This window comes from Pelodiscus sinensis, chromosome 14, assembly GCF_052426305.1.
Source record: "Pelodiscus sinensis isolate ZL-2025 chromosome 14, ASM5242630v1, whole genome shotgun sequence".
NCBI classification, from domain to species: Eukaryota; Metazoa; Chordata; order Testudines; family Trionychidae; genus Pelodiscus; species Pelodiscus sinensis.
In genome coordinates, this window is record NC_143065.1 from 10,368,754 (window position 1) to 10,382,611 (window position 13,858).

Here is a 13,858-nt window from a genome sequence, read left to right on the forward strand (position 1 = left end):
AGGAGCATAAGCTTTCGTGGGCAAAGACCCACTTCGTCAGATGCATGTAGTGGAAATTTTTCACAGGCCTTGGGAGGTAGGCCGGTCCTTGCCCACAGACAACCCACCAACCTGAAGCATATTCTTACCAGCAACTACACACCGCACCATAATAACTCGAACTCAGGAACCAATCCTTGCAACAAACCTCGGTGCCAACTCTGCCCACATATATACACCAGCAACACCATCACATGACCTAACCAGATCAGCCATACTGTCACTGGTACATTCTCCTGCACATCTACAACGTAATATATGCCATCATGTGCCAACAATGCCCCACTGCTATATACATCGCCCAAACAGGACAGTCCCTACGTAAAAGAATCAATGGACACAAATCTGATATTAGGAATGGCAACATACAAAAACCTGTAGGGGAACACTTCAATCTTCCTGGACACACAATTGCAGATCTAAAAGTAGCTATCCTGAGGCAAAAAAACTTCAGGACCAGACTTCAAAGAGAAACTGCTGAGCTACAGTTCATCTTTAAGTTTGACACAATCAACTCTGGATTAAACAAAGACTGTGAATGGCTTGCTAACTACAAAAGCAGCTTCTGCTCTCTTGGAATTCACACCTCCAGATCAGCTGCTAGAAGTGGGCCTCATCCTCCTTGATTGGATCCACCTCATCATCTCCAGCCTGATCCTGGCCTGCATATTTATTCCTGCCTCTGGAAATTTCCACTACATGCATCTGACGAAGTGGGTCTTTGCCCACAAAAGCTTATGCTCCTACACTTCAGTTAGTCTATAAGGTGCCACAGGACTCCTCGTCGATCTTGGGACAGTGGCTACAAGAGTGCCACGTGACTGTCCGGTCTCACTTTTGGGTGACATTATAAACAAAGAAGCGGGCAGCATTATCCCTCCAAAACCAAGTAACCTGCAAAACTTGCCTTCCTGTAGGACTTACTTTATTGAGTAAGAAAGTACCTCAAGATACACATGGCAGGGTGCTTGCTGTAATTTTAAACCCATCCAGAATATGCATACAAAGAAAAGCTCCTAAGTAAACTAACCCAGACCTTCCCACCCCAACAGCAGGCAAGATTCAGCTCCCTAGGTGTATTGGGAGGTAGATTTTGGGTTGTGGTGTAGTGTTGTCATCATTTCTATATATTTCAATAATGGTTTTATTAACAATTAGCAGACTTACCCAGCATTGCACGGGTTCTTCAGGGCAGAGGGCTGGCAGTGTGCAGGGTGCATGAGTCAGGACAGGGGCTTGGTGATGTCAGGGGGCCAGTGCAGGAGTGTGTAATCTAGTTCACGTTCAGCAAATAAACGTAAACAGTCCTGCTGCTGTAGACAGGATTGCTGAGCTCATGTTCTCCCTCCGTTATCACTGAAATTGTCTCCTTAGGTTTGCATGAATTTGGCACATTCTTGTAGCAACGCTGCACTTCAAGTGAAAGAGCCTTGTCAGGGTGAACACCGTTTTTTCTTGTAAATCGGTTTCACACAGGGTCCTTTCGAGCTGCCATTTCTCATGCGTGGGGGAAGCTTTGGGTTACTTGGAAGATTTTAACTTTTTTTTAACATGTGAAAGGATCAATTTTAAACTTTTTAAAGAACTATTTGCATCAGACTTTTCCCAGGAACACAGGAATTGCCAGACTAGATCAGACCTATGCTCCGTCGAGTCCAGTATCCTCCATCTGACATTGCCCAGAGCACGGTGTAAGGACTCTCTAGGACTGTGATTCTCCACTTTTGTACCGGTGCTGACCTCTTTCACACAGCAAGCCTCCTGAGTATGACCTCCCTTAAAAAAAGTGGTTTTAGTATATATTTAGCTCTACTGTAAACGCAGGAGGTGAAGTGGATTTTGGAATGGAGGTTGACAGCTTTCGATCCCCCACATGTCCCCTGAGAGGATCATGACCCCCCCGTTTGAAAACCCCTTGGCTACGTCTAGACTCGCATGATTTTCCGGAAATGTTTTTAACGGAAAAGTTTTCAGTTAAAAGCATTTTTGGAACAGAGCGTCCAGATTGGCACGGACGCTTTTCCGCAAAAGCACTTTTTGCGGAAAAGTGTCCGTGGCCAATCTAGACGCGCTTTTCTGCAAAAAAGCCCCGATCGCCATTTTCGCGATTGGGGCTTTTTTGTGGAAAACAAATCTCAGCTGTCTACACTGGCCCTTTTGCGTAAAAGTTTTGTGCAAAAGGGACTTTTGCCCGAACGGGAGCAGCATAGTATTTATGCAAAAAGCACTGATTTCTTACAGTAGGAAGTCAGTGCTTTTGTGGAAATTCAAGCGGCCAGTGTAGACAGCTGGCAAGTTTTTCCGGAAAAGCGGCTGATTTTCCGGAAAAACTGGCCAGTCTAGACACAGCCATGCTGTAGCAAGAGGTCATGAAATAACTTTCCCTCACGGAACGTTTCTTCCTGCTCCCATTAATTAGCAGTTGGCTTATATCCTGAAACAGAAATGTTGACATTCCTTTTAAAATTCTTGTTTTGTTTGTTTGAGGTTTTGCTTGGGTAGTTTAATATGTTTGGAATATTTAATCTACCACATTTGGAAATACTTGGTTACCCCTTGAGCACAGTAACACTGAAAACTGCCAAGTTCCCACTAACTGAGAACCTTTGCCAGGCTGATAAACAATCAAGACCTGTATTGACAAGGCCCAGTTGTGTACCTGATATGCTCCTGGGGCTGAGAACAGCTGAGAATTAGCACAACATAAAGACAGGGCATAGGGGCATTGAGGCTCTGAGAGTGATGACACGGCACACTTTGGGAAAGGGGCGGGAAGAGGAAGGGTGGGGGTAGAAGCTTGAGGGTTCAGGCTAGGAGAGGGAGTTTGCGTGTGGAGCAGGAGGCGGCTTGGGGGTGTGGGCCCTGTGAGTTTGGGCATGAGAGGGAACCCAGGGAAGGAGGCACAGGAGTAGTTTCAGGGTGCTGGAGCCGATGGCAACATGTCCCTCCCTGCTGTTCCTAAATGGAGGTATGGCTAAGTGGCTCTGCCGACTGCCTCCGGCTGCAGATGTTGCCCCCACAACTCCCATTGTCCCCAGATCCTGGCCAATGGAAGCTGCAGAGCCAGCACTCAGGGTGGGGAGGGGGAAGTGCACACAGCCCCTCTGGCCGCTCCTCTGTCTAGGGCAGGTCACGATTTCTGGGGAGCCATGTGGAGCCAAGGAGGGAACCTGCTGGCCTTGCACCAACCAGACTGTAAACTAGAGACTCTCAAGAAATGCTCGTTTATAGCGCTTTCCGGTTGGTACAGGGCCGGAAAACACAACTTTTACTGTACCTGCTTTCTTGCTCTTTTAAACGCCACCTCTTCACCCAGCTCTCCTCAGTTTGTACTGTACTATATACGGTACACTGAAATACAAGTACAATATTTATATTCCAATTAATTTATAATTAGATGGTAAAAATGAGAGAGTGAGAAAGTAAGCCATTTTTCAGCAATAGAGCGCGGAGACACTTTTTTGTATTTCTGTGTCAGTGTTTGTAAGTGGGTAGTTTTTATGTGAGGTGAAACTTGGGGGTACACAAGACATATCAGACTCTTGAAAGGGTTCAGTAGTCTGGAAAGGTTGAGAATCACGGGTTTAGATGAATAAATTAGGACCACTTTCACCATAGGAAGCACTGTACATTTTATGAAATCCTATAAAAGAAAAACATATTAATCCTCCCAGCTTCTAAACCAAAAACATGTACAGCTCTTCTACTATGCATTTGAGAGTTGTGCATCTGCTTGTCCATCCAGCTGTATGTCCATTTGTTCAAGAACTCCTCAACAGTAAGAGCTAGGACCACCAAATTTGGTAGGCAGCTACCTCTCACCATAACTTAAAGCAAGGTCAGGGTTTGGTTGTGCCAGGAAAATGGGATATGCCTGGAATGCGATTGTTTCTCTTCAAATGGAAGGGAGATGTGTGATAGCAGAGACAGTTATACTCATGAATGACCACAAGGATGTAGCAAACGCCCCAGCCCCAGGGAGCAGCCAGTGGCCAGAAGCATGGTCCCCACTACCCCAAATTGTCCCAGGGGAGCAGCCACCAACTGGACCACACAGCTCTCCCAGCCTCCCTGGGGTCAGCCCCAGGAAGAAGCCAGCAGGTGCTCCCACTCTGAGTCCCCCATTCACTCCCCTGAGCCCCCCTCCCACACCTCCCAACCCCCTGCCCTGAGCCTTGCACCCCTTGCTTTGACTCCAGTACTTCTACCTCTTAACACGAGCCCCTCCTCAGCCCCAACCCAGACTCCTACATGCATCCCACAACCCCAGCCCCGGCCCTGACTCCTGCAGCCTCCCAGGCCCTAAGCCCCCTGCCCTGAAGGATTTGAGCAATACTGGGTCCGTCTTCTAGTCATGTATATTTATGAAGAGCAAGAGGATAACAAGAGATGGCTGGAGGTGCAATCAATACAAATGGCTCCACAGAAGACATCTTTTGCCAAATGTGGGGCTCCTCTGGTAAGGAAAAAATATTTTTGTAGACTGATCAGAATAAATGAAGTTGTATTTCACAGACCCGGGTATGAATTTCTTGATGGAAGTACGGAAATACCTAAAGTTTGTATGCCTCATGGGTATCTGAGCAGATATTCCTTGTTTGTACAATTCATCTGTACTGTTCAATGCTGCAGAGTAGAAACATGCTTAAATTTACCAGTAACAAATAGCACAAGCAGATGCTTCATCTGTCCATATGACTGTGATGCTGCCCAAAAGCACACAACAAAAATCAGTTACAGTGATTTACATGGTATGTATGAACTTCATGCACCCTGGGCGGGTGGGTGTGTCAGTACTCCCCAGTCCCTGCAATCTCTGTAACCCTGGCTCTTCCAGAAACTATTGGACTTTTGGAGAAGGTTGAAGTCAACTACACTTCTTTCACTTGACACGATTTCAGCTTAGGGACTTTTATGTCTCCTCCGTAGCATTTGAACATATCTTTTTTGAAGAAAATCTAGCAATTCCTATAACTGTTCTAATTCATGACAAGCTAACAACCCATGTCCATGAGACATTCTTTTCATTTCTAGCAAAATGCTTATCTCATGTCAGCAACAGTAAAACAGAGAAGCAGCTATTGTATAAGCTATAGGAAATGCTATTCTGAGTTAAACACATGCCGTTTGCTGGAATCATCAATACAAGATATGAAATTCTGGATTTAGCTCAGAAAGGAAGGAAAATGGACAGGAAAGTTTGACAACAATCTTCTTCAGTTATTAAAGTATGAGAATGAAAAGGAATTTAGGGAGATGTTGGGAAAACTAAAGGCAAAATGGCATGCTTCCTTTCTCGTTTTTTTTTTTTATCAGAAACTCAGCAAGGTCACTGTGTCAGAGTGAATTCTGTGCTGAGTATGCTAACTAAGCCGAAGGAAGTAAACATGGACAAAATGGGGTCAGCTTTCTACTTCCCGCAAACGTTCTATCTAAAAACTGTTGAGAGGTTGGTGCGGCATGGGAAATTATCATCTTACTCAAGCATACAGAGTTAAACCCAGATCATATTGAATTCCCAGCTGATTACATGCCTGTGAGATTGTATCCTGCATAAAGGGGTAACGTAGAACGTGCGTTCGACTCAGAAGAGATGATCACAAATCAAAGACCACGGAAAGTCTAGCTGTCTTGATAGAGAAGCAAAACTGTGTATTTCTACAATCATACTTCAGCTGTTTCTTAATCAGAGGGTTATGTGCAAAGGAGTATGTGGTGAAATTATTCCTGGTTGAACTACATTCCTGCAACAGTTTTTAAACATGTTGCCTTATATTGGCCTAAGTTGAGAGAGAAAAGGCTAAATGCAAAAAAACCAGAGTAGTCTCTGAAAAACTCAGGATAAATGCCAGAAAAAGTAAATCTGGAAGGATAAAACATGACAAAAAGGATGAACTCCAGCCTTTGGCAGTATCATATTCTTCTCTGATGATTGAATCCAGAACTGATGCTGCAAAGCAGTGGTGGGCAAACTATGGTCCATGGGCCGTATCCAGCCTATCAGACCTTTTAATGTGATCCTTGAGCTCCAACCAGAGAGCAGTATTTTGAGCTTGCCTTATTCTGCTCCACGTGGGTAGCAGCTCCTCAGGGCTCCTGGAAACAAGTGCTGGCTCTGCAGCTCCCATTGGCCAGGAACAGCAGCCAATGGGAGTTGCAGAGCCTGTGGACAGAGCAACAGAGCTGCATGGCCTACCTCCATATGGAAGCCACATAGGTGGTGGGGCGGTGAGCTGCTGCTTCTAGGAGCCACTTTAGGTAAGCACCACCTGGATTCTGTACTCCGAACCTCCCCGTGCCCCAATCTCCTGCGACAACTAGCCCTTCATACGGTTCCATTCTGAGATGTGACCCTCAGGTCAAAAAGTTTGCCCACCCCTGCCACACAGGAAAACAAAGTAGGAGTAAAACATGAAAAGGGGACAAGTGGAGATGAACCTGCTCCCAGGAGGTAAGGTTTGTCTTCCTTTGCACTGAAAATTTTTTATTCCGGAGCACCACAGTTTTCACGATCTCTCAAAACACCAAAAGCTATATAAGTTCTTTGGAAATCAATGTGTTGTTCACCTATGAAGTATTCATGTACAGAATATTTACAGTAATGTTGAAGGCATGAAGTATCTCTTAGACCACTAGATAGCTGATACTATAATTAAGGAATTCCTGCTTACTAGTTTCCCTAGAGAATCTCCTCTGAAGAAGTGGGTTTTGCCCATGAAAGTTCATGACACTATATATATTTTTGTTAGTCTCTAAGGGGTCACAAGACTTCTCGTATTTACTGAAACTTATGTTGAGGGTTTTCAGTCCATTTAGCATTTTCTCATTTAAGTTATCTGGCTACACTTCAAATCTGCACAGGTCTGGCCTAAAACCAGAGGTTATGGTTTAGGACTTCCACAAAAGCATGCAATTTCCACTGAATCTTAGTTTTTCTGAAGTGGGAAATTATTCTTTTACTTAGATTCCAATCAAGGACTATCCAACAACTACATTCATATGCTGCAAACACTTATAGAACCACAGTTGGCTTTGCTGGTCAACTGATTTGTATGGCTCATTCATGTACTGCTTGATGTTCAAGTTTGGCATCATTCACTGTGCAAATGAATTTCCATTTTCACGGCAGAAAAGGGGAATTGCAGCAAGGTAGCTGTTTTACTATTTTGCTTATCTTTGTACTTTTATTGTACATCAAACAATATATTAAGTACATTAAAAAAACCTATACAGTGTGCTTTTGATGTGTTTTATTATCAAATTGTCTGGTTCAGGTTTTTGCCCACTGCTGGTTTAATAAATGTCAACATAAATGCTGTAAGAAACTCAACATGAATGATCTTCCACATATAGGTCTACTTATTTAATTCATTTCAACTTGAAACCATACTCTTTTCAGACACGTAACCCAATATCCAGCTCTCCACTGGCAGCTGGTGACATCAGTCATTTAAAGAAAAAATAGTTCTTGATAGTACTGTATACAAGGGGTGCTTTATCATTTCATCTGGTTCACTGCTAGTTCTGGACAGCAGTTTTTAGGATTGCATGAGGAAAAAAAATCTGTTCTTAAACTAGACAAGGAAGTATGTTCCAACAGAAATGTTGCGAAACTTTTGTAGGCCTATATTTGTGTGTTAATGATAACATACACTGTTTAAAACAATTGAACAGGCAACCAGCATCTCCAAGTCTGTGTAATAAAGATGTGCATGTGATGACGAAGATCCTTTATCACTTCCTTTTGTAGAAAGCAGAAATAGGGCCTTGTTATGTTTCTTAGAATAGGGCCTTGTTATGTTTCTTAGAAAAGAAAAAGGGAAAGATGTTAAGCCATTCTGATGAAAACAATTAAGACTGTAACACAGAACCTATGAAACGAGGTTCCCTACAAAAACAAAACAAAAATCAATTTGAAATGTTTCCAGCAGCAAAATATTTCATCGCTCTACCATGGCACAAGACAGATCTTTTTTAGCCATCATGGAAATATCATATAAAGATACTCTTACACCAACAGCCTAATACAGGCAGTCCCCGGGTTACGTACAAGATAGGGACTGTAGGTTTGTTCTTAAGTTGAATTTGTATGTAAGTCGGAACTGGTACCTATTGTAGGGGAAACTAGCCAAACATTTCTCCAGAGCTCAGTTTTATTCTCCCACACCTCACTTCCCTCAGTCCTTTATTCTCAAGCTGAGGTGTCTGCTGAGAAAAGCCGCTCCGCGTCTCCCTGGTCTGCTGGGGGGGGGACGCTAGCTTCGCGTCTCCCTGGTCTGCTGGGGGGAAGCAGCTATGCGGGGTTGCCTCACCCCGTTTGTAAGTAGGGATCCAATGTAAGTCGGATCCATGTAACCCGGGGACTGCCTGTAATAATACATAACATTTTACTGACCAGGTGGTACAGTATTAAAAATTGCGTTGAGACTATGTTTGCACAATTATTACATGTTTCTAACATTGTTTTGTATTTTATAGGCTGAGGCACTGCTTTTATTCTCTTGACTTTGGCAATCTGCAGATCCAGGTATTTGTAATGGGTGATACAGAGATGCACTGCCTGGAAGGGGCCATTACGGCTCAGTTCAGCAGGGTTTTTCAATAGCTGTGTGTAGAGTAGCTCTCGCCTATTTGCAATACATGTACCATTGCCATGAGCTGTGGGGTTCTGGGGCTGTTTTGTCGGTAAGTGGTTCAGGAAGGAAGGGGGATAACGAATGATGCTGTTACTGGTGGTCCCTTTACCAGTTTAGTGCCCTCCACCCACTGACACTTTCAACCACTTGTGGTTATTAAAGTATTCTCCTGACCATGTGCCAGAGGCACTCATCTTCTTCCGTCACAACGGCTTGGGAGTCACACTGGGCCAGAGAAGTGAAGCTGGAATAGCTACTCTCTCCACCCTATGTGGGGGCCCAGTCACTGGGGCACCATTTAGAGGTATTGGGGGAGCTGTCGTCCCCTCTCCTGAATTTTGAATCGGGGTCTACTCACCTTAGCCCCAGATGGAGCCCTTAACTGCAACCCAGCCTGAGCGTGCAATGTGACTTCAGACTCTGGGAGCAGCACAGCCTTTGCAGAAGAGAGTTCTTTATAAACAGAGGCAGGGTGATTAAGATAACAAAAGGCTTGTCATTAAAGCAAAATAAGGATCATTAGATGGTCTTAAAAGCATTGTCAGGTACTCCAGTCAAAAGAGAGGAAACAAAGAGTTGGCTAATAGGAGAGTTTTGCAAGGGAGTTTAGACAGAGTTTGGGTGGGGCTAGGTACACTTAGTCTTTAAACAAAAAAAACCACCTGATTTTTAAAAACAAAGAAAGGAATAAGCTCTGAGTAAAAAGAGAATCCAGGCAGAAGCCCACCAACAGAATGAGGTCTATCCAGTTTATTGCACCCAGTATAGGATGTATGACTTCATGCCCTCAGAGCAGAGGGTATATGTGTAAGGAGCTCCTGGCCTTCAGAGACCACAAGCATTGGAGACCAGGGAGGCTGACCTGGAGGAACTAAGAGAGGCAAACAGGTACTTAGATGAGAATTTCTGGGACACAACAGAATGGTCCCACCTCCAGTCAGGCAGCCTTTTGTGCTACTGAACATGGTGGAAACATCTCTAAATGAGAACATCAATCTGGCACAAAGGGAAATTATCCCATAGTTGGGACCCTCCTTCCAAATGATGTGGGAGTTATCCTCTTGCACTGAGGATACCTCTCTAGGGGAGGAAACTCCAGTTATTAGGGAAAAACAGGTGTTAATGGAGGATTCAATCATCAGAAACATAGACAGCTGGGTTTGTGATGACCAGATGAACCACATGGTGATTTGCCTGCCTGATATAAAGCTGTGGATCTTACAAGACATCTTGATAGACTTTTATGTATAGCTTTGGGGAGAAGCCAGTAAAGCAGCTGGTTCTGATATCCACAAGAAGAGAGGCAATTCTTGATTTAGTCCTAGCATGCAGGATCTGGTCCAAGAGATGAATTGGAAATGGTGACCATAATTAAATTTAACATCCCAACAGCCCAACACTGTGGCATTTAATTTCAGAAAAGTGAACTACACAAAAATAAGGTTAATTAAACAGAAATTAAGAGGTACAGTGTCAAAAGTGAAATCTCTGCAAGCTGCATGGAAACTTTTCAAAGACACCATAGGAGAAGCTCAACTCGAATGTATACCCCAAGATAAAAAACATAGAGAACCAAAAAACTGCAGCTGTGGCTTAACAGCAAAGTAAAAGAAGCAGTGAGCGATAAAATGGCATAGTTTAAAAAGTGGAAGTTAAAACTTAGTAAGGAAAATAGAAAGGAGTATATCACCTCTGGCAAATTAAGTGTAAAAACATAATTAAGAAGGCCAAAAAATAATTTGAAGAACTGCTAGCCAAAAATTCAAAAAGTAATAGCAATTTTGTAAGTACATCAGAAGCAGGAAGCCTGCTAAACAATGAGTGGAGCCACTTGACAACTGAGATGCTAAAGGAGACTCAAAAGATATAAAGTAATTGCAGAGAAACTAAATGAATTCTTTGTATCTGTCTGCACAGCAAAGGATGAGAGAGAGGTTTCCAAACCTGAGCCATTCTTTCTAGGTGACAAATCTGAGAAACTATCCCAGATTGAAGTGTCACAGAAACTCAAATGTGAAATTACAGAACTACTAACTGTGTAACCTGCCCTTTTAATCAGCTTCTGTACCAAATGATTGGAGGATTGGTAATGTGATGCAAATTTTTAAAATGGTCTCGAAAGGTGGACCTGGCAATCACAGGCCGATAAGTCTAACCTCAGTACTGGGCAAACTGGTTGCAATTTAGTAAAGAACAGAATTGTCAGACACATAGATGAATATAAGTTGTTGGGGAAGAGTCAATATGGCTTTGGTAAATGGAAATCACGCGTTACCCATCTACTAGAATTCTTTGAGGGGGTCAACAAGCATGTGGACAAGGGAGATCCAGTAGATACTGTCAGGGGCAGCCCTAGAATAGCTGCCAGCAACTGGCGCCCTAGGCAAACCATGCAATCGGCACCCCCACCTCCAAACTCCTCAATAATATTGCGCCACCATTTGGTGCCCCATTTAACTTGGCACCCTAGGCGACCGCCTAGTTTACCTATATGGATGGGCCGCCCCTGGATATTGTGTACTTACATTTTCAGAAAGTCTTTGTCAAGGTCCCTCACTAAAGGCTTTTAAGAAAAGTAAGCTACCATAGGATAAGAGGGAAGACCCTCTCATGGACTGATAACTGATTAAAGGATAGGAAACAAAGAGTAGGAATAAATGGTCAGTTTTCAGACTGGAAAGAGGAAACTAGTGTTCCCCCCCAAGGGTCCATAGTGGGACCAATACTATTCAACATATTTCTAAATGATCTGGAGAAAGGGGTAAACACTGAGGTGGCAAAATTTGCAGATCATACTAAACTGCTAAAGACAGTTAAGACCAAAACAGACTGTGAAGAGCTTGAAAAGGATCTCACAAAACTAAGTGATTGAGCAACAAAATGGCAAATGAATTTTAATATTGATAAATGCAAAGTCATGCACATTGGAAAAAAATAACCCCAACTATACATACAAAATAATGGGGACTAATTTAGCTATAACCACTCAAGAAAGAGATCTTAGAGTCATTGTGGATAGTTCTCTGAAAACATCCACTTAATGTGCAGCGACAGTCAAAAAAGCAAACAGAAAGGTGGGAATCATTATAAAAGGTTGGATAAGAAGACAATGAATATCTTATCACTTCTATATAAATCTATGGTATGCCCACATTTTGAATAGTGAGTGCAAATATGGCTGTCTCATCTCAAAAATGGTATCTTGGCATTGGGAAAGAGTTAGAAAGGGGCAACAAAAATAATTAGGGAAATGGAAGGGGGGAGGAGAGATTAAAAAGACTGGGCCTTTTCAGGAAAGAGATGACAGGGAGGATGTGACAGAGGTCTATAAAATCATGACTGGTGTGGCAAAAGTGAATAAGAAAAAGTTATTTACTCCTTTCCATAATACAAGAACTTGGGGTCACCAAATGAAATTAATAGGCAAAAGGTTTAAAACAAAGAAGTGTTTCTTCACACAACGTACAGTCAACTGGTGGAACACTCTGCCAGAGGCTGTTGTGAAGGCCAAGACTATAACAGAGTTATTAGCCACTGTGGGCAAAGATCCAACACCATCTTCTGCAGATCCCTCACCTCTGTTTGACCAGAAGCTGGGAATAGGTGGTGGGATGAATCACTCAGCGATTGCCTGTTGCCTTCATTCCCTCTGAAGCAGCTGGCATTTGCTACTCTAGGAAGACAAGATACTGGGCTAGAGGGAACTTTGATCTGACCCAAACTGGCCCTTCTGATGTTCTTACATGGAAACCAGTTGTATCTGTCCTTGTGCTCCCCTCACAGAGCAGAACTAGAACCCAGGTCTCTCCCTCCCTCCTTCCAGTGCTGGCTCCAGCAATACTGGCGCCCCGGGCAGCGGGCGCACGACACATGCACGGCCCCGGCGCATTGCACCCCTTACAACTACCATCAGGTGCCCCCCATAGGCGGGCACCCCGGCCTGGCTAGCCCCCCCCCTTAATCCGGCCCTGCCTCCCTCTGCAGAGTTTGCCATTTAGTCCTACTTTGTGGCTCTGCTGCAGCCTGAGAGGTTAAGCCAGGCACCGTTATTGCTAAAGAAACCCTTCCCCAAGATATTAACATTTAAAACCTAAACGACTGGCGGCAGGCCCGCTGCCAGGGGCTAAGGGAGCAGGTGCCCCAGCGCCCAGTGATTCCCAAGGCCTGGGGCTCGCCAGAAGGCTGCAGGCAGGGTGAAGAGGGGCGCAGCAGGGGGTGCTCGGGGCGGCGCTGAGGGTGACTGCCCCAGCCCCGCATTGCTACCCCAGCCCCCCCTTCTCTGCCCCTCCCCCGCTTGCCACAGAGGCCGGCCTAGGACCGACCACTCAGCAGCCTGCCAGAGACGCCTGGAATCCCGGTGAAAGCCCCCCGAACCAAGGCCCTGCGCGGCGCGCGACCCGTCCTGCCGCCGGCCCTTGGACCCGGGAGCCAAAGTGCCGCCGGCTCCCTGCAGCGCGCGCTCCTCCCACCCCCCGCGCGGGGCGCCTCGTGCACCTGCGCGCGCCGGGGGGCGGCCGTTGCGGAGGGAGGAGCGGCGCGCGCGGCGGCGGCAGGGGCAGGATGGCGGAGCCACGCGAGGAGAACCTGTCGGTGGTGGTGCACGGGGCCGGCGACCTGCGCCTGGTACGGCCGCCCCGCCCCGCTACAGGCGGCGGGGGAGGGGATCCCAGCAGGGCACCGCCCCGAGGGGCGATCATTGCTCCGGGGGGGGGGGACAGTTTTCGGAGGGGTTTGGGGGGTCACAGCTCTTGGGGTTCAGGGGGCTTGGGGGGCACAGCTCTTGGGGTTCAGGGGGTTTGGGGGGCCAGGGGGTGGGGGCACAGCTCTTGGGGTTCAGGGGGCTTGGGGGGCACAGCTCTTGGGGTTCAGGGGGTTTGGGGGGTCACAGCTCTTGGGGTTCAGGGGGTTTGGGGGCCACAGCTCTTGGGGTTCTGGGGGCTTGGGGGTCACAGCTCTTGGGGTTCAGGGGGTTTGGGGGGCACAGCTCTTGGGGTTCAGGGGGTTTCTGTGCAATGTGCAGCCCCCAGGTTAGCCAGGCCAGAATCTGCCTGGATCATAGAAATCTCAGGTACAAAACCCAATTGGGTGTCTCCAGGCTCAGGGCCAGGGCAGGATTTATTCCCACAGAGCATTTCTGGTGTTTTTGCCACTCGGGTTTCCATGGTGAGGCTCCCTGCCCTTAC

At 45.7% G+C, this 13,858-nt stretch overlaps 1 protein-coding gene across 1 annotated transcript in view; it reads left to right on the forward strand.

The window, feature by feature from the left end:
• The first annotated feature begins 13,147 nt into the window (after positions 1-13,147).
• SORD (sorbitol dehydrogenase) overlaps positions 13,148-13,858 on the forward strand; it is a 42,157-nt gene continuing 41,446 nt past the window's right edge. The window contains exon 1 of the mRNA XM_075897471.2: positions 13,148-13,298. Coding sequence (XP_075753586.1) covers positions 13,236-13,298 — 63 coding nt within the window. The 5' untranslated portion in view covers positions 13,148-13,235. The remainder of the gene's footprint in view (positions 13,299-13,858) is intronic.